Source organism: Amphiprion ocellaris, chromosome 21, assembly GCF_022539595.1.
Source record: "Amphiprion ocellaris isolate individual 3 ecotype Okinawa chromosome 21, ASM2253959v1, whole genome shotgun sequence".
Taxonomy (NCBI): Eukaryota; Metazoa; Chordata; class Actinopteri; family Pomacentridae; genus Amphiprion; species Amphiprion ocellaris.
This window is the reverse complement of record NC_072786.1, coordinates 25903788-25928704: the sequence shown is the minus strand read 5'-3', so window position 1 is coordinate 25928704 and position 24917 is coordinate 25903788. Positions and strand designations below refer to the sequence as shown.

The window sequence follows — 24917 nt, the reverse complement described above, 5'->3', positions numbered from 1 at the left end:
TCTAGAACACAGAAGAAATAGTTTTTTTTTGTTTGTTTTTTAGTTTATCTAATTAGATTTTTCTGGTTCTGTAGTTTTGCACATTAGCAGTCAATAATTTAGACATTTATCTTAATCAATTGCTGCGTGTTTAACTGTAAAAAAAGAACAAAAGTCCAAACAAAAGACAAAGAAACGGGACAGAAAGCAAAAAGAGTGGATGAAGGGTATAAATCTGTCTTTCTGTGGGTGTCGTTGCTCTGTTTCCTCCCAGTAGCAGCTCACTGACGCTCCTCGTCCTCCGAACTCTGACGGAACCGACCGAACAAAGCCGAACAGAACCGAACAGCGGCGACAGGTCCGAGCCGAACCAGCGTCTTTCAGCTGAATCAAACGGAATAATTTCACACTTTTATTCCCACTAACAGGCTAAAAACACTCGGCAGGGATGACGGCTCTAACCAGCTGGGAGCTCTGCGTCAAATACGCCCTGTTCATCTTCAATTTCGTCTTCTGGGTGAGTCTGAGAATTTAATACTTACGTATAAATATGTGCTAATGTTTGTGTCTTTTATATATAATCTGTATGTTTAACAATAAAATTAAAAGTAAGATAGAAATAACAATTTATTTCCTTCAATATCCTACAATTTTAACTTTTAAGAAAAATAGTTGTCTCTGTTAAGATTGAACAAAACCCTTTAAATATGCGCCGAATTTAAGACCAAATGTGCTTTTATTTAAATATATACTCAAATCATTTTTTAATTTAATATACTGCGGCTACAAATGAAAGAAATGTTAAATTTGAAGATTTTCGCATGGAGTTTGGTTCGTGAAGCCCTTCATTGGTTGCCTACAAAAACTGGTTTAGTTGAAGGAAATGTTGAAATATATTTATCAGAACGTTTTAAAAAGAGGGTTTTATTTCTTTATTTTATCAAATAATGTGCAGTTTGCTAACCCATGCAGTATTTGCTCCTTTATATAATATAGAAATGTAAATAATTCACTCAGTACTTATTTCTAAGTAGAATTATTGTATACGTCATGAACTAACAGGTGTTTTTTTTTTTTCTAGTTTGGTGGATTTTCTGTTGATACACTGTAAAAAAAAAAGTTGCAGGAATTTAGTGAAATCAACTCATCTTTTTCTCAGAATCGGTTTTATTGTCATTATACAATGTAAAATGAAATCGCTCATTATATACAAATAACATACTGGGCATAACTATATATTCAAAACAAGGAAAATGTACAGAAAGTGTATGAAAAATATACAGAAATATAAAAATTCTAATAAGTAGCGCAAATATATGCAGGAATGTAAATAAGCTGTGTGACATTTATTAGATGAGTAAAAAAAATTAATTATCATAACTGTTGAATTTTTGCTAATTTCAAGTTAATTCTACTTAAAATGCGTCGATTTTACTCTCAGATCATGCTAAAACTTAAATGACATTCTGCTGAGAATTCACTTACCTTAATAAATTAAGTTTTTTTGTAAAGAAATTAACATTTAGCAGACTTCCCATCATGCATTGCTGAGAGTTTTTTTTTGTAGTTTTAGGAGCACATACATGTTGGAAACTTATATTTTTCATCTAATACGTGTTAAATTAAGCCGTAAAATCAAATTTAGTGTTGATTTATTGTAACTTTGGTACAAAATTGCTTTAAAAAATACAGAACAGACTCCTAAAACTGAGAGAATATTTTATAAAAGAATAAATCTGTCTATAATAATTGTCCAAGCGAGTAAACATTCAACAAACACTTTACCCCAGAACATGTTTTTCTATTTTTCAGCTCGAAATACTCCAAATGTGATTCATTTCTTCATGACTGTTTAATTAGTTTTGTTCTAAACAAGCTGTTTGAGTGTCTGTAGCATTATATATCATTGAGCTGCTACTGGCCCCGCCCACTTCAGGAAGAAGACTCTCTCTGCATCTGTGATTGAGAGCGCAGAGAAAAACCACGACAGCTGACATGAATGTAAATTAACTTTTTTTTTTTTTTAAAAAACAAATTTTCTATCTGAGGATCATTTTACATGTTAATATCTCAAAATTCTTAACACTGTTGTTTTTAACTTAGACGATGTTATAAAAGCAATATTTTAGCTCTGAATTTCTGAGTTTCAGTTACTCTTTCATCCTCGTTTTGCTGTCAGACAACAGAAATGTGAAATCTGTAAATGAGAACAATTTTATTTTGAGTTCAGCTGTTATTAAATACCAATTAATGAGCACAGAGAGGAGGAGAGAAGCTAACAGATGCTAACAGGAAAACACACGGAGCCTTGATTTACTGGTTTAAAGTTGTGGACAAACCATTAGAGCTAGCATTAGCCACATTAGCTGGGATATTACCATCAACAATAGAAATAATCCACTGGGTTTTCAGTTCCTCAGATGCTGTCAGTGCATGAAGACTCTTGGGTTCACTCTAACAGCCAACAGCAGAAAATTTGGTGAACTTTTAGAGCCATTTTAGAGTTAGCAGAAGAAGCATTTTCTATCGCTTCGTCGTCCTTTTGTGCTACTTCTTGGTCATTTTTAATCACTTTTTTAATTTGTATAATTGTCTGGTTGTTTTTTCATTATATGGGCATTTTTTGGTTGTTTTATGTCACTTTCTGGTCATTCTATGGCTGTTTTTCTTCATATTCTGGTTATTTTTGCACCACCCAGGCCTTGTTTATTGGTATTAAAGTTTCCATCATCTCTAAATGTCCCTCATGTTGGCAGACCGTCAAAGCTAATGTTGGGAAAATCCTTAGCATTAGCAGGTTGTGCGGCTAATGTGGTTACTGTTGTCGAGACATTCCCATCAATAATAACACTAATCCAGAGTGTTCAGTTCCTTTAAATGCTGGCAGTGCATGAATACTCTTGTGTTCACTCTAACAGCCAACAGCCGAACATTTGATCAACTTTTAGAGACGTTTTAGAGTTAGCAGAAGCAGCATTTTGTGCTACTTAATGGTCATTTCGTTAATTTCTATAGTTTTCTGGTTGTTTTAGCATTTTATGGTCATTTTTTGGGGTTTTTGTCTGTCATTTTATGGTCATTCTGGGACTGTTTTTCATCACATTCTGGTTATTTTGACATTTTAAGGTTTAGCAGAATCAGCATTTATTTTCACTTTGTGGTCATTTTGTTAATTATGTATGACCTAATGGTAATTTTGTCTCACGTTTTGTTAAATTTGTACATTTTTTGCAGTAAGTGGTCATTTTTAACAGAGAAGATGCTGAGTTTGCATGAAGACTCGTGTTCACTCTTACAGCCAACAGAACATTTTGTGTCACATTGTGGTTATTTTGTGATACTTAATGGTCATTTATAATCATTTCTTGGTTAATTTGTATAATTATCTGGGGTTTTTTTTTGTGTGTTTTTTTTGTCACTTAATCATCGTTTTGCTCCCATTAGTGCCTGTTTTTATGAGATGTTTTCTCATCATTCTGGTTGTTTTGACATTTTGAGATTAGCAGAAGCAGTATTTTGTGTCTCTTGCCAATTATTTGGTGCTAATTGATGGCCATTTTTAATCACTTTTTGGTGAATTTGTGTAATTCTCTGGTTGTTTTATTATTTTATGTGCATTGTTTTTGTTGTTGTGGTCATTTTGCTTCCATTTGTGGTTGTTTTGTGTTACTCTGTGGTCCATCTGGGGCTGTTTTTCATCACATTCTGGTCACGTTGGCAGTATAAAGTTAAAAGGAGTAGCTCTAGAAAGTAAATAAACCTGGTGGAAGTTGAGGCAGCGGCTCATTCTGATTGGTTCAACTGGAAGCAGCGAGGGGGCGGGGCTATACACAGTTAGACAACTATTGGTTCGTCAGTTTTTCTCAGCATTTTAGTTGAATTCTTATTTTCTTGTAAAGCTGGGAGTTTATCTAATTGTTAGTAGAAGTTTAGTACAAACACAATCATGTTAGATTTACAGTTTTTAAGCTTTTGGTTTCATGTTGTACTGTGCTGCATTATGCAGTCTGTCAAAATGAAATTAACTTTTAAAATAGCTTTTTTTTGGGTAAAATAGACAGTAGATTAACCAATAGAAAACTAGTTGTTTGTGGCTGTTTTTTCTTAGGTTAAAGCTTTCTTATGTGTTTATTTCCAGACTGGCTTCATAATGGAGCATTTGTTGGTCTGACGGTAGTTCACAAACCCTCCTACAAGGGGCAGCAATGAGCCCAACTTATTACTAATGGGTGGAAAGTTTGTGTTACGAAATAAATGAGTCGGTCTGAAGGATGTTTCCTCATCTGCATGATTAATTCAGAGGTCTGACAGACAGTAAAGGTCAAAAGTTACATCCCACATCTGTAAACTTCTGCTGCTTTTCTGAACTGTGGGACTTTACACATTAAAATCCTGCATTTAAATGTCGATTTCATGCATTATTATAGAAAACCCACAAATTTTAGATTGAAACTGAGAGCCAAAATACAAACTTTAGAACTAATTAACACTTTTACACCTTGAATTTGAAGTATTACATTAAATATTGCTGTTTAAATTGAAAAAAACTGATAAGCTTTTCTCCATTGCCTCTGATTAATTATAGATTATAGATCAATCATGCTGTTAGAACGCCTTAAATGGAAAACTCACCAAGAAATAAAGATTAGATTCAAACTTTTTCTGCATAGAAATGCAACACAAGCAGTTCATGGTGTTTATTTTAGACATTTAGATGCACAGAAATATTTACTATTATTTATTATTATTTTAGTATGCACTTTGACTTGTTATAAACGAATTTAATACATTTCTGCACTAGCTTTCGAGAACTTTTCAGAACATTACAAGATATTTATCAAGACATTTTCAGACCGCATGACGGTTAATTTTTTTTGAAGAATTCTGATCTCCTCAGCAATCTAAGGATGTTGTCACGTCTGAGGTCATTTTTTTTTTTTGTGGAAGTGACACAAGCTGTTCAAAAAGCAATAAATATCTCAAGGAGCTTATTTCTAAATCACGGTATACACCAAAACCTGACAGTCTTTTATTGCAGTTTTGTTTATTACACACCTCTACACTTGTTTTCTCCAATGTGCTTCAGTAAGAGGCAACTGGATTTTTTTTTCTGGTTCTTGAAAACATTTCACCTCTTATCATGAAGACTTCTCACATATTTCACCCACCAAAAGTTGTGAAACTGTCTGTTGAAACATGACTGAAGTGTGATAACTGTGGTGAAACTCTATGTGGTGAAGTTTCCTGGAACTGAATCATAAATATCTTATAACTGATGTTGCACTTGTGAAGCTGTTGTTTATCTCCCCTATGTACAGTCTATACACCATGTTGTGAATATACATAAATATAGAAGTAATCATGCGTTCACTTTAAGTGGATTTCAAACAATGAGTTCTAAAGTAAACGTTCAAAAGGTGTTTGGAAACAAAACCAGCAAGGGAAAAGCTAACAAAAAAAGCTAGCTAAAAGTTTGAATTAACAGTTGAAATTGTTAGCTAAAAGTAGAATAGCTATGTAAAAGTATGGGTTTATAGTAGAAATTGTAAGCTAAAAGTAAAATTCCTGACTAAAAGTATGCATAAACATTTTAAATTGTTAGCTAGCAGTATGGATAAGGAAATAACCTAAAAATTGACAAAAAAGTTGAACTTGTTAGTTGAAAGTATGAATAGACAGTTGGAATTGGTATCTAAACATAATATGGCTAAATTTAGGAATAAACCGATGGAAATTATTAGCTAACAACATGTCTAGCAGTTGAAATTGTTCGCTAACAGTATTAAAACCAAAAGGGAAAAGTGGCTAACCAGCTCACATAGCTGGATTATAGTATATAAACAAAATGAAATTGTTAGCTAAAAGCAAAACAACTAGCCTAATGTGTGCATTTGTTGGTCATTTGAGCATCATTAAAGGACATTAAATGCTGTGCAATCAGTGCTTCCTCTTCCTGTTTGGGATAAAAATGTCCATTTAGTCTGAATGATTGTGTGGTCAGAATTCAAAGGTTCAACCAACCAGAAATCTCTATTCTCTCTCAACTACTGTAGGAAATTAGTGCAAAACAATTCAAGTTCACTCATTCCCATGTTAAAGTCCTGCATCAGTGTAGAAAATCCACAAATTTCAGATTGAAAATGAGAAAATCTATAAAATGTGGAAGTTTTGCACGTTCAGTTTTAAGGGTTTTCAGGGTTACATGAAATTAATTCAACTTTTTGGTGTTTTTTTCCCACATTGAGTTGAAGATCTGTTGATTATAGATTAACTATGGGGTCAGGACAGGTTATTTTTTCGACAAAACAAACAGAAAAGGAAGTCAGACTGAGAGACTTTCATGTCGAGGCTTCAGCAGCCTGAAACTAAGCTGGTGTTGTTGGTTTCTGTGGTTCCTCTGGGAACCCAAACAGCTCCAGTTGCTTCAGCAAACAGCAGCTCCCAAGTGGATGGAAACACCTGAGAGGCTTCATTTGTTCTGTCGTTCTGCTTCATTTCTCCTTCTTATTCCGTTATTCTTCCTTTTAAATCCCCTCTTCTTCTCAAATGGATTAATTAAAGACATACTGGGTCAGAAAATAATGAAAAACCACAAAGAAAACAGAAATTATTCACATTTAAGAAGCCAAAATCACAAAAATTGCACCTTTTATATGAAAAATACTCAGACTGATCAATCTGTTAATCTATTTATCACTCTATCACTTAGTAAAAATAGTTCAACATCAAAAAAATGTCAGTAAATGGTGAAAAAATGTTGAAAAATGTTGATCAGTTTCCTCAAATGTCTTGTTTTGTGCTCAACCCAAACATACTCAGTTTTTATGTCATAAAGGAGGAAATAAACCAGAAAATATTCACATTCAAGAAGCAAAGATCAGAGATTTTACACTCACTTCTATTACTTAAATGACTCATTACTTTAACTGATTAATTCAATAGATATTTGGTCAGAAAATTATGAAAAACCAGGAAGAAATCAGAAAATATTCACATTTCAGAAGCTAAAATCACAGAATTTTGCTCTTTTTGTACTAAAAAAAATTCAAATTGGTGAACCGATATCAGAATATAACCAAATATTAATCACTTCATCACTTAGTATATATAAACCAGAATATATAAACCAGAATATATTCACAGTTAAGAAGCTAAAATCAGAGAATTTATTTTCTTCTTTTAAAGGAATTTTCTTTTTTAAAAAATTCAAGAGATATTTGGTCAGAAAATGACGAAAAACCAGGAAGAAAACAGAAATTATTCACATTTATATTGCCACAATCACAAAAATTGCACCTTTTATGTTAAAAACACTCAAAGCGATGAATCTATTCATCACTTTATCACTTAGTGAAAATAGTTCAAAATCAAAAAAGATGTCAGGTACTGGTGAAAAAATGGTCAAAACTGCTAATCAGTGTTTCTTTCAACGTCTTGTTTTGTCCAGAGATATTCAGTTTACTGTCATAGAGGAGGAAAGAAACCAGAAAATATTCATATTTGAGAATTTACACATCAGAGAATTTACATTTCTTTCAATAAAATGACTCAAATGGATTCATTACAGAGAGATTTGGTCAGAAAATGATGAATAAATGGAAAAAAAACAAAATATTCACAGTTAAGATGCTAAAATCAGAGAATTTGCACTTTTTATATTAAAACCACTGAAACCAATGAACTATTGATCAGAATATTTGCTTTTTTACGGCTGCAGCTCGATAATTTCCACGTTTTGCTGTGATTATAAGCCAGCAGCAGTAAATGACGTCCAGCTGCTCGTAGCTTCCTGCAGCTCCTCCCCTCCAGGTGATTCTCTGTTGGGTGTGGTCGCTTTTAAAGATCCTCCTTTGGTTTTCCTCCACACTTTTACTGCTGCAGCTCCACAGGACGTTTTCTACACAAACACAGTCATGGGAGGCCTCCAGTGCATCAAATACCTGATGTTTGCCTTCAACTTCCTCTTCTGGGTGCGTCCAGGTTTGACCTGCTTTATTCTCTGCTTTGTGTCAGAAAAAAGGTGAAAACAAGCTTCTGGTTGGTGTTTTTAGGTCGATTTCTGTTGAAAAGATCAACCAAAATGAACTATAATGCAACCACTCAGAGCTGCTTTCAGTAAAGTGTCTGTAAAACTGCTTAATTTCAGTGTTTTTAATAGAAAATCAGTCAAGTGAATTCACCTGCTGGTCTCCTGATCAGACCAGAATCAATCAGCTGCACTTTCACTGAGCTTTTATTTCATAGCACTGGAGATTTTTTTAACTTTTTATTTAGTTGTTCTTTGAAGATTAATGACTCAATTCTTGGTTTGTCGCCAGTTAAAGTCAAAAACTTGATTGATAATTAGAAAGTCTGCTTATTCTTTTTATAACTGGACATATTTGATATTTCACTTAGCTTATGCATTTAAAAATCAACTAAAAAGCATCCTATGTGTTGGTAGCTGTAGCTTTACCTTGTTTTTTTGTAATGTTCTTCACAAATGGTTGGTTTAATAGTAAAAAACTGTTCTTTCTTTATATAATTGCATCATTTTATTCAGTTTTAGTTTGTTGGTTGAAAAATTAATCACTGAATTTTTGATTTTTCGCCAGTTAAAGTCAAAAACTTTATTGATAAAGTGGATAAAAAGTGTGTTTAGCCTTTTTATAAATGGAAAAATGTGATTTTATAGTTTGCAAAGTTATAATCTTGTCAAAAACTACCTGAAAAGCCTCATAGTTATTGGTAAATGCTGTCCAAAAAAACTTGAAATTTGCCAGAAATTAGCAAAAAGATTCAATATTTCTCAAAATCTCAGAAGTTTGACTTTAAACAAACCAAAATGAGTCAAAATTTGTCACCAATTAGCATGAATGATCCCAAATGATTTGAAGGTCATGACTTTACTTGGTATTAGCATTCCAACCCCCTAGCTTAGCTAGCTAACCCAGTGTTGCAGAATTATTTGGAAAAATATTAACCAAAATGACAAAAACGTTCCTATGACTCAAAATTTGTCTAAAATTACTCAAAATTTGCTGAAAATGACCTAAAATTGTTCAGAAAGATGATGAATTTTTCCTAATTTCAGAAATTTAATTTCAAACTGTCCACCATGAGTCAAAATTTGTCTAGAAATTACTTAAGAATGATCCAAAATGATTTGAAGATTGGAATTTTACTTGATATTAGCATCGTAGTCTAGCATAGCCTAGCATAGCCTAGCATTAGCATTAGATAAAGTAGTTTTTAGCAGCTTTTACTTGAATTTCTGGCAGTTTGATTACAAGAAGATTCACAGGCTGAAATCTGAGCTTTTTAAAAGTATTTTTAGTCCTTCTTTTACATTTTTATTGAGGAAAACATGTTTTTTTTCGTTTTTGCTGGCATTTTATAAAAAACTGAACACTTTTCTTTAGCTAACGTGGCAGTTTGTGTCTCTTCCAGCATTTTAAGAATTCATGTCTTACTTAAAAGTTTTTGTTTGAAGATGTTAATCCCTTAAATAAGCAGGAAAAGACAAATTTATTGCAGTTTTTACTTTATTTAATGGCAAAACCACAAACGAATTAAGGCATAAATAACAAATGTAGAACTGCAGTCACAAATAAAGTTGTTTTTAGCAGCTTTAACTTGAATTTCTGGCAGTTTATTGATCATAAGAAGCTTTACAGGCTGACATTTGAGCTTTTTCTTCATTTCTTTTAAGGTTTAAATGTTTTTTCTGCTGAAAAACATATTTAGTTTTGTATTTAGTTTTTTTTTTTTACCCTACTATATTTGTTATTGCTTTTTTGGTCTAGTTAACAGAATACTTAGATTTTCTCTTTCACTCCTCAATAATGGAACTAATCAAACACTTTCTAATATGATTTTTTTTTTTAGGAGCTTGATTTAGATTCTAATGATCCTTTATGAGATGTTTAAGGTGGATGATCTCTTTTTGCAGAGCTGTTGAATGTTCTTCCCATAAAAACCGGCTGAGCGTCGTGTTTTTCAGCTGCTGACGCTCTGAGGTTTATTTCTGATCTCCTGGGAAGCTGCTGTTCGTGTCTTTTACGCTTCGTGGTTTTAATCTCCAGAGTTCTTTACTGAACATTAACAGCTTCCTCCTGATCTGCTGCTTCCTGAGAAAATCAACATTAATGTTGGTTCAAGTCGCATTTCTTTCTGAATAAATGAGAATTTGTGCCGTTTAACGTTCTAAAACCTGGATTTTTAATGCATTTTATCTTTAAAAAAAAAAAAAAATCACCAAAATTACACTATTTATCACAGCAAGAAACTGTAGAAACTGAAAAAAATACTTGAATTCTTCACTATTCATCTGTGACTTGTGGCTCAAACGGAAAAATTAACCAAATTTAAAACCCTGAATGTGTGAAATTTTATCAAATTAATTTTATTTTGCATGATTTGTTTTTTTAAAAAAATTGCCAAAATATCAGTTTGCAATACTTAAGCTCAGTAAAAACAGAAAAATTGCTTGAATTTGATCATTTTTCTTTATTACTCATCTGTGATGTGTAGCTCCAACAGAAAAATTACACAAATCTAAAGCCCAAATTATCATAATTCATCACATTTATTTTATTCTGAATGTCATGTATTTAAAAAATTTACAAAAATGAATCATTTGCAATATTTAATTTCTGTAGAAGTGAAAAAATGCTTGAATTTTGACATTTTTCTTCATTACTCATCTGTGACCTGCAGCACAAATGTAAAAATTGTCACATTTCATGAAATGTATTTTATTCTGCATGTCACGTTTTTTTTCAAAACAATAGCAAAAATTCATTGTTTAAAATATTAAAATTTTGTTCAAACAGAACAATTGCTTGAATTCTACTGTTTTTCTTCACTACTAATCTGTGATGTGTAGCTCGAACAGAAAAATTAAACAAATCTAAAACCCTAAATACATCATATTTCATTAAATGTGTTTTATTTTGCATGTCTGATGTAAAAAAATTACCAAGAAAGTACTGTTTACAATATTTAAATTCTGTAAAAGCTGAAAAAAATGGCTTGAATTTTAACAATTTTAAATGTATTCTGTTTTGCATGGTTCGTTTAAAAAAAAAAAAAATTGCCCCCCCAAAAAATCATCATTTACATTATTTAAATTCTGTAAAAAACTAAATATTCTACATTTCTGGGGGCAACTGTGAAGCCATGACTGATTTATCTGCAACCAACGGTCATGTGATTATTTTCTGAGACTTTTTCAGTTGAACTGCAGGCAGTGTTTTCACAATGACGAATTAAACATGTAAATATTTAAATGTATTCAGCGTGTGGAGCCTCCGTATATTTAATTCTAGTGTTGGTAACAGCTGCTAACACTTAGAAAACCACTGGACTTGTTGATTCCAGATTATTTTTATTCCTTAAACAAATTATCAAAGAAATTAAACTTTCATTTTGACCTTTTTTATAGATATATTTGTGATTTTAACTCTGTTATTCTAACAGGAGACATTTGAGTTCTTTCTTTCTTCTAGTTGTTCTATTTCCAAAGAGCTGCAGGATTTTATGTTGCAGAGAAAAATAACGAGTTAACGTTCTGACTCACTGTGAGTCATGGGAAAGTGGATGAACTAAAATCTTCCGTTAAGTCGTCCTCTTCCTCCTCCACACCCAACAATCCCTCAGAGAAACGTTCATCAGTTAAAAGCTCCAACTCAACTCAGCTGTTGGTTGAAATCTTCAGTTATTTGCTGCTAATTAGATCCAACTACAAACTGTAAATAAACATTTAAATATGATTAATAATTCAGGTGTTTTCTACAGAATCACTTAATGGCTCAAACATTTTAATACTATCTTTTTACACTAAATAAATTAGTAAAAGGTGAAAATCTGGTTCTGTTTTCCTATAAGTTTCTGTAGTTGTAAACAGGTTTTGAAGTGATTTTCAATCTATTTTTTTTAATCATTTGGGACCAATTAAATTAATTTGGATGGTCTCTGCAACCATTTTGGGCAAATTATACGACATGTTGGAATTTGTTTTCCTGTTATTTGGGACAACTTTGTTATTTTTGAGTGACTCTGAGAGATGTTTCACCAACAACTAACGCCTCTGTTCACTGATTCTGATCCATGCCACATTTATTTTCTTCATCCAGCAGCTTTGATTTTCCTCTCGTGATCATTTGAAAAAATTTTGAGGCATTTTTAGACAATTTTCATGAAATTTGTTTTCTGTAGCATTTTATTCATTTTATTGGAACATTTTGTTAACATTTATATTATTTCTGAGCTAATTTAGGAATAATTTTCTCTTTTTCAGAAAAGTTCTTAAAACATTTTTTGGGGTATTTTATATGTTTTTTTTTTTTATCTAGATTTTTTTTTTTTAATATATATAAAATTAAAATGTTTGACATTTTAAAAAATATTTCTGGGATCTTTTTTCTGCATATTTTTTGAATATTTTAAGACGGTTTGTTTAGTTCTCCAAAACATTTTATTCAGTTTTGTTGGGGATAGGGATGTTTATGAATAATTTTCCCTTTTTCTGAAAATTTCTTAAAACATTTTTTTTTAATAGATTTTTGATTTTTTTTTTTTTTTGATTTTTTTTAAATAATTAGAATGTCAAATGACATTTAGAAAAAATACTTGAATATTTTTTTCTGGATATTGTAAGACATTTAATTTTCTAAAACATTTTTTTATAATTTTTGCACATTTTACAAATATTTTTGTGTCTATTTTTTATGTTTTAAAGCAACATCATCTTCTGATTCCTTTTTGGAGAAACTTTTGCTGAAACTTTGTGGAGCTAAAAATGTTTAGTTTTTTTCTACGGCTTCACTGCAGTGTTTATTTCCTGTGTTCTTTAATCAAGCTGTCTGACAGGATGTAGTCTCCGTCTATTTTCCGCTGCAGTAAACCAAAGCTGCTGGTTGTCGCTTCGCCTCCTGACTTCCAGCTCGTTGTTGTGATTCACGGTCAGCAGACTGAAGCTGCTGAGGACAAGTTGAGGCAAAACGCCGCCGATTAGTTTGACGTGAAGCATTCCAACTTTCTGTTGCACAACAGCAGACGTCAGGATCACGTTATGGTGGCAACAAAGCGCTGATTTAAACTGTGTTTTGTGGTTGCTGGGGAGATCCTGCGTCACTGCAGAGTAATTATTATTATTATTGTGGAGAAACAACGTCACTGTTGAAGCTTCTACATCCTGCTGAAAGATGCCTAAAGTTCTTGAAATGCAACGGGAAGGTTTTCTGTCTCAGCAGCCTGCAGAAATATGGAAGTGCTTTTAGCTGAGCTGCTTGTTGATCAGGTTCCTCTGGTTGTGTTTGGGTTTCAGGAGAATGTTTGTCATGCAGCTAGTTTAGCTTCATTCCTCGACTCTTTGCTCAGCTTCACTGCAAACATTCCTGTTTTTTCTTGCCATTCTTGTAGCCACACAGGCAGCTTAGCATTCATGAAACTTGCCTTTAAAACTAGTTATTTCCTTAACAGATCAACAATCAAGTGGTTTAATCAGTAGTTGAATTAAATACAGCGGATGTTTTTCCAAATGCTGATTAAATCGTTTAGAATAACTTCATGTTTGTGGCTGAATTTGCAGGATTAAACTTTACTCTATAGCATAATCTTATCAGCCAGTCTGCATCTATGAATATCATCTCCCCAAAAGCTTTTACACTCATTTACCTCCATATCATCACTCCCACCTCTGTTCTTCACTGTCAGGACTATGCTTCCACTGTGGTAGTCCTGGTTGGGTTCAAACATGCTGGACTCGACCTGATCAGTCGAACGACTTTATTTTTGGTCTCATCTGACCAAAGAATGTTCTCCAGCATTCGTCAGGCTACTTCTAGCAAAGTTTAATCTGGAAGTTTTTGTTCTTGTCCTCCGTAGAGGCTGATGTTCTGAAGCGTCTGAGCTTCACAGAAATTCTGATTTCCGTTGATGACTCCTGAACAAAATCTCAAGCAGCTGTTTGTTTTTCACTGCTAGACGGTGAAAGCAGTAGTAATTTTAGCATGATGATCAGTGGTACTACGACTCCTTCTGTACCTCCCGATTACTGCTGACACTGGTTCACTGGTTTGTAGTTGATTTTCCTGGGTCCTTTTCCAGCTTTGTAAAGTCTCTCAGTCAGATTTTAAGTTCCTCTCTTCAATTCTTCCCCACATGGAGCCATGAAGCAGATATAGATACAGAACATAGGTCCAAAACTGAGAAGGTTTTGCTGTTCACAGCTCATTTTAAAACAATTTTCATGCAGTTAAAGCGATTGAAATATCATAGGTAGGTTCACTTTTTCTGTATTAAATTTGCACTCTAGGGATTGAATTTTAAATATAGTCCTACTAAAGTTTTAGTTTTTGATTGTAAATAGGAGAAAATACTCCATCCAAAATCATGCACTTGTGAATCATTTGATGTTTATGTATAATTGCACAGGAGTGATCTCCCATCTTTATAATCTGTATACACTTTTTTTTACTTCTTGTTGTTGTCTGTGGCTTCTATGTTTGTCAAAATCGGTGTTTTCAATTTAAAAACTTGCCTTAAAAATTGAGTCAGACTGAAACCGGCTCAAGTTAAGCCTCAGAAACCGAAGCCTTTGTTGGGATTTAGGTGATTTCTGTGACCGTTTCAGATTAAAACCATATGTAACTTAAACCTGTTCTCAGTCTCAAACCACATCTGAGCCCATGATGGAACCACAACCCTACAGTGAATATCGAATATATGTCAACAGCTTAAACTGGCAAAGTCAAGAAAGTGAGCCGGTGTGTTAACCTGAACCTCCTGCTGTTATAATCAAGATGTTTTTCTTCTTGTAGCTTGCAGGAACCGGAGTGTTGGCTGTCGGATTGTGGCTGCGATTCGACTCGAGGACGGCAGGACTGTTTGAAGGAGAAGATTCGCCTTCAGTCTTCTTCACTGGTGAGAATTTTACCGTCACGCCGGGAAAACAAAACTCTCCCAAAGCGCCATAAACGAACCCAACGGGCCTTTAGTGCTGAGGATGTGCTTACATTTTATTAAATTAACTGTAATGCAGTACAACATTACTGTGTGTTAGAAAGAGGATATCAGTGGCAGCAACAACAAAAAGCTTCCTTAGAAAAGCAGTTGTAGACGTTGGTTCCTCTTTGGTGTCGAGGGAGAAATTCAGTCGGACAAAAAAAGGAAGCTGGATGGTTTAAAAGCCACATAATAGTCCGGAAATGGTGCTGCTCCTCTGAGATCATTAAAGTTTCATGTATTTTTAAGGTTCTGAGCAACGTTTAGTGCTAAGAGCTCGTCACAGTGATGGTGTTGTGGATTTATTAGGAGGACAGTCGACTAACGTTGATTGTATGTTCATCTTATTTTCTCTGCCATAAAGCTGCATTGTTGTATAATTATATTGTTTATTCTGGACAATGCCATTTATCTTGATTCATCTTGATTAATCCGCCACTGAATAGTCCTAATAGGTGTTGAAGTGCCTTAATTTTATGATTCATGGCATTATAACAGAGAAACTGCACAAAAGACATTTCTTCATTCTGTTTCCATAGAGCTGCAGGATTTATATTTGACCAAATCAATTTATTCTATGTAAATTATTTACTCTCATTCAAAAACTCCCCCAAAATAAACAATTTGCACCAGATTCTATAAAAAAAATTTTAAAAAAATGCAGCTGAGAAGCCGTGAATGATTCAAAATTCACGCAACAGAAATTCTGAAACTTCTCGGTTGAACTGCAGGCAGTGTTCAGAGCAGACAGGAGATAATGATATAAACTAATTAAAAATGTAAATAGTTGAACATCTATCATGTAGAGTCACATTTTACTGATGCTGTAGGTGTCGTTTCCAGGTTTTTACTTTTTTTGTAAAATAATAATCAAAGAAATTCAACTTTTTATTTGAGCGTTTTATTTTCTAGGACTTGCGGCCTTATAACTGTTGTAGTCATGGTTTTTGTGTTCCCATCATGGTGTAGGACTTTATTTTTTATTTCATGTCCCCTTTTAAAACTCCCACAAAATAAACGGTTTGCACCGGATTCTAGGAAAAAAAAACAACAACAACTTTGTGACGCAGCTGAGAAACCATGACTAATTTATGAACCCCGGTGGGTGAAAATGGGCAGTTTGGTTGTTTAAGGAGTGATGAACCAAACGTATTGACTAGAGGGTGGGTTTGTCAGTGTGATTTGTTTGGACTTGTTGAATGTCGCCACCGGTGACCTGATGGATGGTGGATGGACGGCGGGCGTCCGGAGGGCAGCCGAGGCCATCGCCGGTCCACAACGAGGCGGATCCTCTGAACACAGCTTTCATTCATCGCAGCCGGACAGCCACGTCTTTGTCCTCCGGCTTTTCTGTTCTCGGAGGAACTGTCACAGAAAGACGGAGTCGCCGCCTCCCTCCTGTCTTTGTGTTGTCGCCTCCGTCAAACTGAAAGTGGGCGACAGGAACGAGGCTGGAAATGACAAACACGTTAATAACGGCTGTCGGAGGAGGAATATTTGTGTGTGTGGTTGATGTGCTCGTGACTCCAGTGCTGCTGTGGTTCTTTATTGTGATTCATCGTCTTCAAAGCCTCATCAAGAGACAATACAGCTGTCAAATGATCGCTGACGGCTCTCCATCACTCCTCTTGTTTGGAAGTTCACATCGCAGCTTGTTCACAGCATGATTTGATGCTTTGCTGAATGTTGAAAACCAGATGTGGTGGATTCTTGTGCATCATCTGCTTTATGTTTTACATTCTTTACTAGACTAACTTCAGTCTCCGCTGTGCTGCTCTGAGCTACTCTTAAATCAGCTATGATGCAACATGCAAATAAACTGATGTGAATTTCCATTGTGAGAAGCAGGCAAATTAGGACTCATTTCTCTTGTTTATTCTCATTTATTCTGGGTGGCATCTCCCTTTGCTCTCAAACAGCCTCAGCTCTTGAGAAAACCTTCCTCTAAAACAACCAGTAGTGCTCCAGTCTTTATAGACTGAATTGAATTATTATTATTATTATTATTATTATTATTATTATTAATAATAATAATATTTAAACCTGCATTCTCTCTAACAGCCACCAGGGAGAAACTGGTTGCAAAAAGATTTGTACAGAAGTCTGAGGAAATGAGACAAATTTTCCCTTGATTTGTTACCTCAGTGAACATTTTCCTTGTGAGTTGATGGTCTCAGTTACTACTTTAAAGTCTCCTTCAACATAGCATGATGTTCATTTCATAAATAATTGATCCATTTAGACAAAAATGAATTAAAAATCACACATGGAGCAGCCAACATGATGCCCCATGTGTCGAAACCCAACAAACATGGCTAGACGTGGAAAATACAGATCCTGAGGATTTTAGGGACCATTTGGTTAACATAAATAAGATTTTAGCAGCTTAAACATTGTTTTTTTTTTCATCAGAAGGTGGTATAGACCAAAAAAGGAGCAAAAAGAGAATAAATGTTAGAGTTTGATTAGTCACAACTGCAAATGAACGACCAGGAATGAGTTACAGTTTGCTAACAAAGTTAAACATATCGGCCTAGATGATGGTATGCTCTTTTTTTGTTGTTGGCCACTATTTTACCAAAAATGTAGTTTGAGGCCCTTTTAAACGGTTTGTGCTAAAGAAACCGATTTTCCTCTCAGGAGGTGGTGGAGGAGACCAAAAATGGAGCCAAAAGAGAGCAAACGTTGGCGTTTGGCTTTCAAACAGAACTCCAAATGAACGGCTTGAAAAGAGTTAGTTTGCTGACATATTATTAAAAAGTGATATTCTCATGTTGTTTACCACGTTCTTCCCCAAAATGCTGCTTCAGTGCATTTCCAGCCACCTGTTGTTTAAGTGCAGAACTCCAACATGGATGAGTTCATGTTTCAAATAAAATGCACAGATTTTAGTGAAGGCATAATAACATGTAGTCGAATCATATTTATGACACTGCTTCAAACATTGGACTTGAATGAGAGAGGAAAAGTAACTTTATACTGATAGTTGCCTCATTTTTAAAGCATTTTATTGAGTTTTCAGAGGCGTTGAGTGGCGATTAGATACCATGGACTTACATTAATAGGTCTATACCTCAACTTTATGCAAATTCAAAGTGTTCCATGTCTGAAAACACAACCGGCGCTACCAGAATTGTTGCATTGCACGGCTGCTTGGATGGATACTAAATGAATAGTGTGAAAATGACAGAACCTGTGAACACTGGAGACCAGCTGCAACATTTAGCAGCTAAAGAAGCTGATTTTTGTCTCAGAAATTGGTGGAGGAGACCAAAAATGGAGTTAAAACAGACTTATTATTGGACTTTCATTCATTAGATGAACACTTCTTACATGTGTTTCTTGATTGCATAATTGCAGGTCTTCCTAAAATGGTAGATTTTTCTGGTGGCTAACAACATAGCAGCACATCTGGAAACTTCCTCTTACATTGTGCAAAGGGGTAACTGTAATATGTTTCTGAAAATATTTTATGCATGGGAAAAAAACCCTGGAAGCTACTGGATCTGCCTTGATTTTTGGATTGACAACGATTAGTTGACGGGCAGCAAGTTGCACCTGATGACCCTGATTTATATAAAGTAGCCTAAACCTCAACTTCATTTATTGGAGGTAACAATTAAACTCAACACAATGCTACAAGAGTCCATTCCACAGCTGCTTACTTTGAGACAAAATGGGAATAATGGAAATTTCAGATCCAGCTGGGGAACATAAAACGGCATCTAGTAGCTAAAAAGACTGATTATTGATGGTGGAGCCCAAAAATGGAGCTAAAACTAAATAAATAACGGACTTTTATTCATTAGGGGGACACTGCTGATTGGCTGATTGATTGGCTGATTGGATAATTGCATGAATAAGCAGGTGTATAGGTGTTCTATTTAGCGTTTTATTGTGTCATGTGTAATACTTTAATACATAAATGGCTGACGACTGCAGCTAGAGTGGATTTTATTCATTTGCTATTTTTTTTTCAGTTCAATCATTTGATTTGTAAACCTCAAATATTGTGACTAATGCATCCTGGAGCTCAAAGTTGTCAACAATTGTACAAAACTGCCAAAATATACAGTTTAATATCATATAGGTTTCAAATAGCCGGGTTTTAAAGGCTGGAACCGAAGAATGATTAGCAAATATGCTGTTAAGTCCTTTACAACCCGTCCTGTAGAAATGAAACCAAGTTGGACATTGTTCCCTCACGTTTTTTTTAAACTGTATTGTATTTTTTTAATCCTCATGGTCCACTTACTAAGGCTTGTGTTGTTGTAGGTGTGTACATCCTCATCGCGGCCGGTGCCCTGATGATGGTCGTCGGTTTCCTGGGATGCTGCGGCGCCATCAAAGAGTCGCCATGCATGTTGGGATTGGTGAGTCCTTCTTGTAAACGTCCAGTAGACTTGGAACAACAGAAATTTTCCTGTGTTGGGTTCATATACTTGAGAAAACTGTCCACATTGTTTATTTTTTAAAATTGTCCAAAGCATGTTAAGAAGTCCTTCCATTCTAATTTTCACAACCTCCCAGTTTGTGTTTGATTTTTATGAAGAAAAATCATATGAAAATGTCTACTAACTTAGTGGGACACTGGAAATTCCCAACACTCTTCTCCAAATCCATTTTTAGTTATGAAGCTTTAAAGTTTCAAGGAATTAAAAATGATCCTTTTTGAATTTCAGATACTTCCTGGCAATTATAATATGAAATGTGTATTATTAGCCATTTTTCCAGGGCATGTTTTTACACAATAAAATGTTTTCCTCTGAGGTGGTGGTGGAGACCAAAAATGGAGCCAAAAGGGAGTAAATATTAGGTTACTCATCAGGTCGACACAAACACGGCCAAATAGCTAAATAAATGAACAGAAATTAACTACTGTGAGCTAAAATTCAGTATTTCAACTTAAAAGGTGCTTTTATTGCAATTTATTTCTTTAAAAAATGTTTTTTTCTAGATACTTACTGGCAATATGATATGATAGATGTATCATTTTTCCATAACATGTTTTTATGCAACAAGACATGTTTTCCTCTGAAAAGGTGGTGGAGACCAAAAATGGAGCTAAAAGAGAGTAAACGTTAGATATTTACTCATGTTGACACAAATACAACTGGATATCTAAATTAATGAATGGAAATTAACTACTATGAGCTGAAATTCAACATTTCAACCATTTATTTCCCAAAAATCTGCTTTAAGTGTGTTTCCATTGAGCTGTTTTAGGTGCAAATATTGTAAAATGTTTTTGTGCTAACTAGCCAAAACGCTAGTTATGTATAAATAAAATGCTCAGACCGATTAAATTATATTCACACATATTTCAATTACATTTATGAAACTACTAAGTGAAATATGGATGTAAAAATTTATTTTATACTGGCTATTTTGGTGATTTTTGTTAAGTGTATATTCGTTTATACGTCATAAATCTGATTATTCCTGTACTTCAGTCGTATTTACAAAAACATGCAGGAAAAAACTGACCTTGTTTTTCTTTTTTTTTTTTTTTTGCTTTAGTTCTTCATGTTCCTGCTCCTCATTTTCGCTGTTGAAGTGGCTGCTGGGATCTGGGGTTTCTCTAACAAGGACCGGGTACGACAAAAACTTCACTAGTGGTAATCAGTGTAATCAATCAGGACTTGTGCATTAAGCACTTTATTTCCATCTGCAGGTGGTTGAAGAAGTAACAGAGTTTTACAAGCAAACGTACGCTAACTACAAGGACACCAGACAGGAAGCGCTGAAGGAGACGCTCCGCCTGATTCACTTTGGAGTGAGAACGACCGTTTAATCCATTAATCGGATTTATTTACATGTAAATCAACTCAATTCTGACCTGTCATGTTGTTTTCTCTTCACAGCTGAACTGTTGCGGTCCGACAGGAACCGTGATCGATGCCGCCAAAGATATTTGCCCCAAGAAGGAGGGACTGGAGGTCCTCATCACCACGGTAACGCAATCTAAAAACACCACGACATTAAATTAACAAACACAATTTAACTCATGTTTTAGTTGTTCTCAAAAGTAAAAACCCTCTCCTTGACTGCTGAATTCAAAAAGTGTAAATTCCAGTCAATGTAAATTTACCACCTTTTTATAAAACATATAAACAAATAAACCGGAATTTCTACTGATATGTCAGAATCACTAAAAAGAGCTACAACCAATGTGTTTTTTTAATTGTGTATTGGGTCTCCAAAATGTAAAACTATTCCAATCAGACATTTTCAAATAGCTTTTTCACAAATTCTGAGTTTGAATGTTTTCTTTCTTTTTATTTTTTTGTTATTTGAAATATGTATATGTAATATAAATTTAAAGTGCAATATTTCATTATCATGGTGAATATTAATGTGCTTTTTCAGAATTATAGCTGGTATTACTACTTGTGTTCTCTTCCAGTTTTATTTTATCTTGTTAATGTGTTTTTACTAAAGTATTACACTTCTATCTTGCTGTTTTTCTACATTTACTGTATCTCCTATTATGTAAATTTGTTTTCTGAGCAATGACAGGCAAAATAATTAGTTTGTGAATGAATTAAATTTTATTACTTGTATGTGACAATATTTATTTTTTTGATTGCTATAATCAAAGTTATTCAATTTTATTGTCTCTGATTTTTCTAGTATAAAAACTGGATTTGCAAACTATTGTTGAGCAATATGAAGATATTTAATATATGTTTGGTTTGACTTCACCTCATAATTTTCTAGTAAAATTGCTCTGTTTCAGTTTTTCTTTAACTAACCCTTATTTTAACCCATAATGATGTGGTTTCTTGTATACATTAGTCCCCTTTCTCATTCCACAAGCAATCAATAAACTCAATTTTTACTTGTGAATTTCATAATCATTTTTGCCATTCCTTTTGTATTTTTAATTTTAATATAAATATACATATATTTTCATTTAGACAACAAAACGGCTGTGAGAATCCTTCACCAACAGCTGCAACTAGTAGTTCTAATCATTTCTTTGGCCTCAGTTCAAACTCAGAAGAAACCTTCCATTATTGCTTGACTTTATTGACCAAACTTTGTGTTTCTTCTGTCAGAGTTGTCCGACTGCCATCGACGAGATGTTCAACAACAGGCTTCACATCATCGGAGGAGTCGGCATCGGCATCGGAGTCATCATGGTGAGTCTGCAACCAGAAAAGAAACTGAAAAATAAAATAATATTTCACACTTGTAGGTTCCTAAAGGAATAGCTTGACTTTGTGAGAAATGATAAAATATCACACTTGTTTTTATTTACTTTTCAAACTTGCCTCATTGTATACCTTCTGTTAGGTGAGCCATAAATGTGAGCAGTTTCTGGGTGTTTTTTTGTTCCTGTCAAATTTTTGCTCACTGTTGACCCATTTTTCACTGCAATCTAAAATCCTGCACCTCCTATAGAAACTGAGCAAACATGACTAGAAGAGAAAACCTAGAATGTTTTTTGTACAGTATAAAGGTTACAAAGAAAAATTAAAAAGAAAAGGCAAAAACAAAAGCTGAATTTCTCTGATTAGCTGTCCTACAAAAAATCCCTACATTTTGGCCCTATTTATCAATACTAGAAAAATGGTGACTTTACATACTATAGATATTTAAGTATTTCAATTTTATTATTTTTTTCTGTCTAGTTTTTTTTCAGTTTGTGTCTTGTTTTTGTTGTTTTGTCAAATTTTGTCATGATGTTACTAGCTTTTGTCCATTTGACAAAAAAATATACAAAATTTTAAACCAGCTAAAAATTATTTGTTTAATATGAGATTTGTTTGAGTTTCTACGGACAATTGGAGTTGTTGGACAATTTTGGTCCACTTTTGAGTCGCATCATCTGTAGAAAGATGTTTCACCATGCTGTATGTATCTCCAACAACTTGCTGCTCTGTTCATGGTTTCTGAGCCATGCTGCATTTATTTTATTCATCCAGAAGGTTAGATTTTCCACTTAAACTGCACGTTTCCGTCTCCTGCGTCTCTCTGCAGATCTTTGGGATGATCTTCAGCATGATGCTCTGCTGCGCCATCAAGAGGTCCAGAGACTTTGTGTAAACTGACACAAAAACACACAAACAACAAAAAAAAAACCCACCCCCCATCTTTAACTCGCGTGTTTTACAACGTGCCGCTTTAGACTATAGACCAGATTAATGAGAATAAAAACCCGTCATTGCCTGGATCCATGCAGGATGGCCTTGTTGACCTGTGAGCGTATGGAAACCTGTGCGGTAGTTTTTCCACTCTGTGAAGTCTGCGGGGAGATTATATTCGTACCTAGAATAAACTGACCAAAAAAGGCGTTTGTAGTCCGTTATCATAAATTTAAATCAGAGAACATGTTGATCATCCACAGGACAAAGGAGACTTTAATGACTCTGCTGCCCTCTGGTGGACGCTCCTGTGTTTATCCTTCCGCTGATGAAAATGATAAAATCCACTTCAGTTGTGTTTATGTAAACTGCACTGAACGTTTGTTGTCTAACAGGCTTTTTGCAGCTAACTGGATGTTACTGTGACCCCTTGTTTTATTTTGAGGCTGCATGTTAGAAGCTTAGATTCTTTTCGTTTTTCTTTTTTTATAAATATATATATAAAAGCAGAGCCGTGGAGTTTTATGCAAATATTTTGAAAGCAGTTCCAGTTTGTCTTTAAGATGCCAAATAAATGAATTAATAAACAGTGATTTTGTGTTAAATGAGGCATTTGTCAAAAAGTGAATTAATTCACATTATGTGTTCACATACATGCTGTTGTTGTACAAATGTGAAACTGAAGACGTACAACACACCTAAAAGTTTACACAAAATGTTTATCACTTGTGTAACATTTAAGATTTTTCCTCCCCCGCCCCCCAGTTTGTGCAGCTACAGGCAAAAATACAAATTCACAAACACTGCATACATGCACTTATATCAACAACATAGTAGCACAAGTTGTAATTTATTGTGTTCACATATTATCAAGTGATTTACAACTTCACTTTAAAACCTTTTTTTTCATAAATTTGAATTTATGCCAAATATTGTTCCATAAGTTAACCCCTTTTATTGAAATACATTTATTTTTAAAATGTTTACATTAATATTCCTTTAAATCTACATTTGATGTCTTTTCACAACCTTGTGAAGAATACCGTAAGTCAGCCACTTTTTAATGGACTATTTTCATTTTAATATTTGTAGATCTGTGACCAGATTAGATGGTTGATTTGCTTCTTATGGTTGTCTTTGTGACCTAAAACCTAGATTTAAAAAGGTTTTACATACATTTCCTCAGGTTTTTTACCTGAAAGTAATTCATGGGACAAAAATTCATAAGTATAAAATGCGCAATATTAATTTTGACATCTTTGATTTCACAGAAGTTTCCAGCACAATATCTAAGAATAAATGAAATGTTCTTATTTTAAGCTGTTAATGGCACAATTTCCAAAAATTACTAATTCACATCAAATTCTTAAGCAGTTCCATTTCTTTTTATTTGTCATATGATTCTTGAATGTTTTATTTTACTTTACAAACCCAATTTTCCAAAGGAGAATAAAAGCTAGAAGTTTTTACTAGTTGTATGTCTCCTTGAAGCTGTCTTGAAAAACTATGTTGCCTAAAATCACAAAGGGGTTCTATAGCATACATTTTATGGCTAAATCCACCACTATGTTCTGTTGTGAAAACTAAATTTATTAATGTTCATGCAGGTTACACTCAATGTTTAATTTTTAGCTAGGTTTAGCCACACCGCTACTTTGGTTTGGATTATTATATCTCAAGTGTTTGATGTAAAAACAAGAAACATTAAGCAAACCGTTAAATTGGACTGTATTACAAAAAGACAAACAAAAGTCTGAAATGTAGGACGTGGGCCAGATGAAGAATGCAAAAGTGCTGTTAAAAATGTCAGTGGATTTTTGAATGAGATTTTTCTCACTTCTGGATCAGAACCTTAAAGTT

General features: G+C 34.0%; 1 protein-coding gene across 3 annotated transcripts; it reads left to right on the top strand.

Annotated features, from left to right (window-relative positions):
• The first annotated feature begins 222 nt into the window (after window positions 1-222).
• On the top strand, window positions 223-23650 carry LOC111578677 (CD9 antigen). 3 transcript variants are annotated; one of them, XM_023285592.3, is made up of 9 exons: window positions 223-337; window positions 408-496; window positions 14784-14886; window positions 19243-19340; window positions 20488-20562; window positions 20642-20743; window positions 20832-20921; window positions 22029-22112; window positions 22954-23650. In XM_023285592.3, exons 2-9 carry the CDS (start codon window positions 428-430, stop codon window positions 23017-23019), a joined length of 687 nt encoding a protein of 228 aa, XP_023141360.1. In that variant the 5' UTR covers window positions 223-337; window positions 408-427; the 3' UTR covers window positions 23020-23650. The 3 variants fall into 3 exon arrangements, with proteins under 3 accessions (XP_023141360.1, XP_035811116.1, XP_023141361.1); XM_035955223.2 differs by having other exon boundaries at window positions 246-496; XM_023285593.3 differs by lacking the exons at window positions 223-337; window positions 408-496 and adding an exon at window positions 7793-7949.
• The last annotated feature ends 1267 nt before the right edge of the window (window positions 23651-24917 follow it).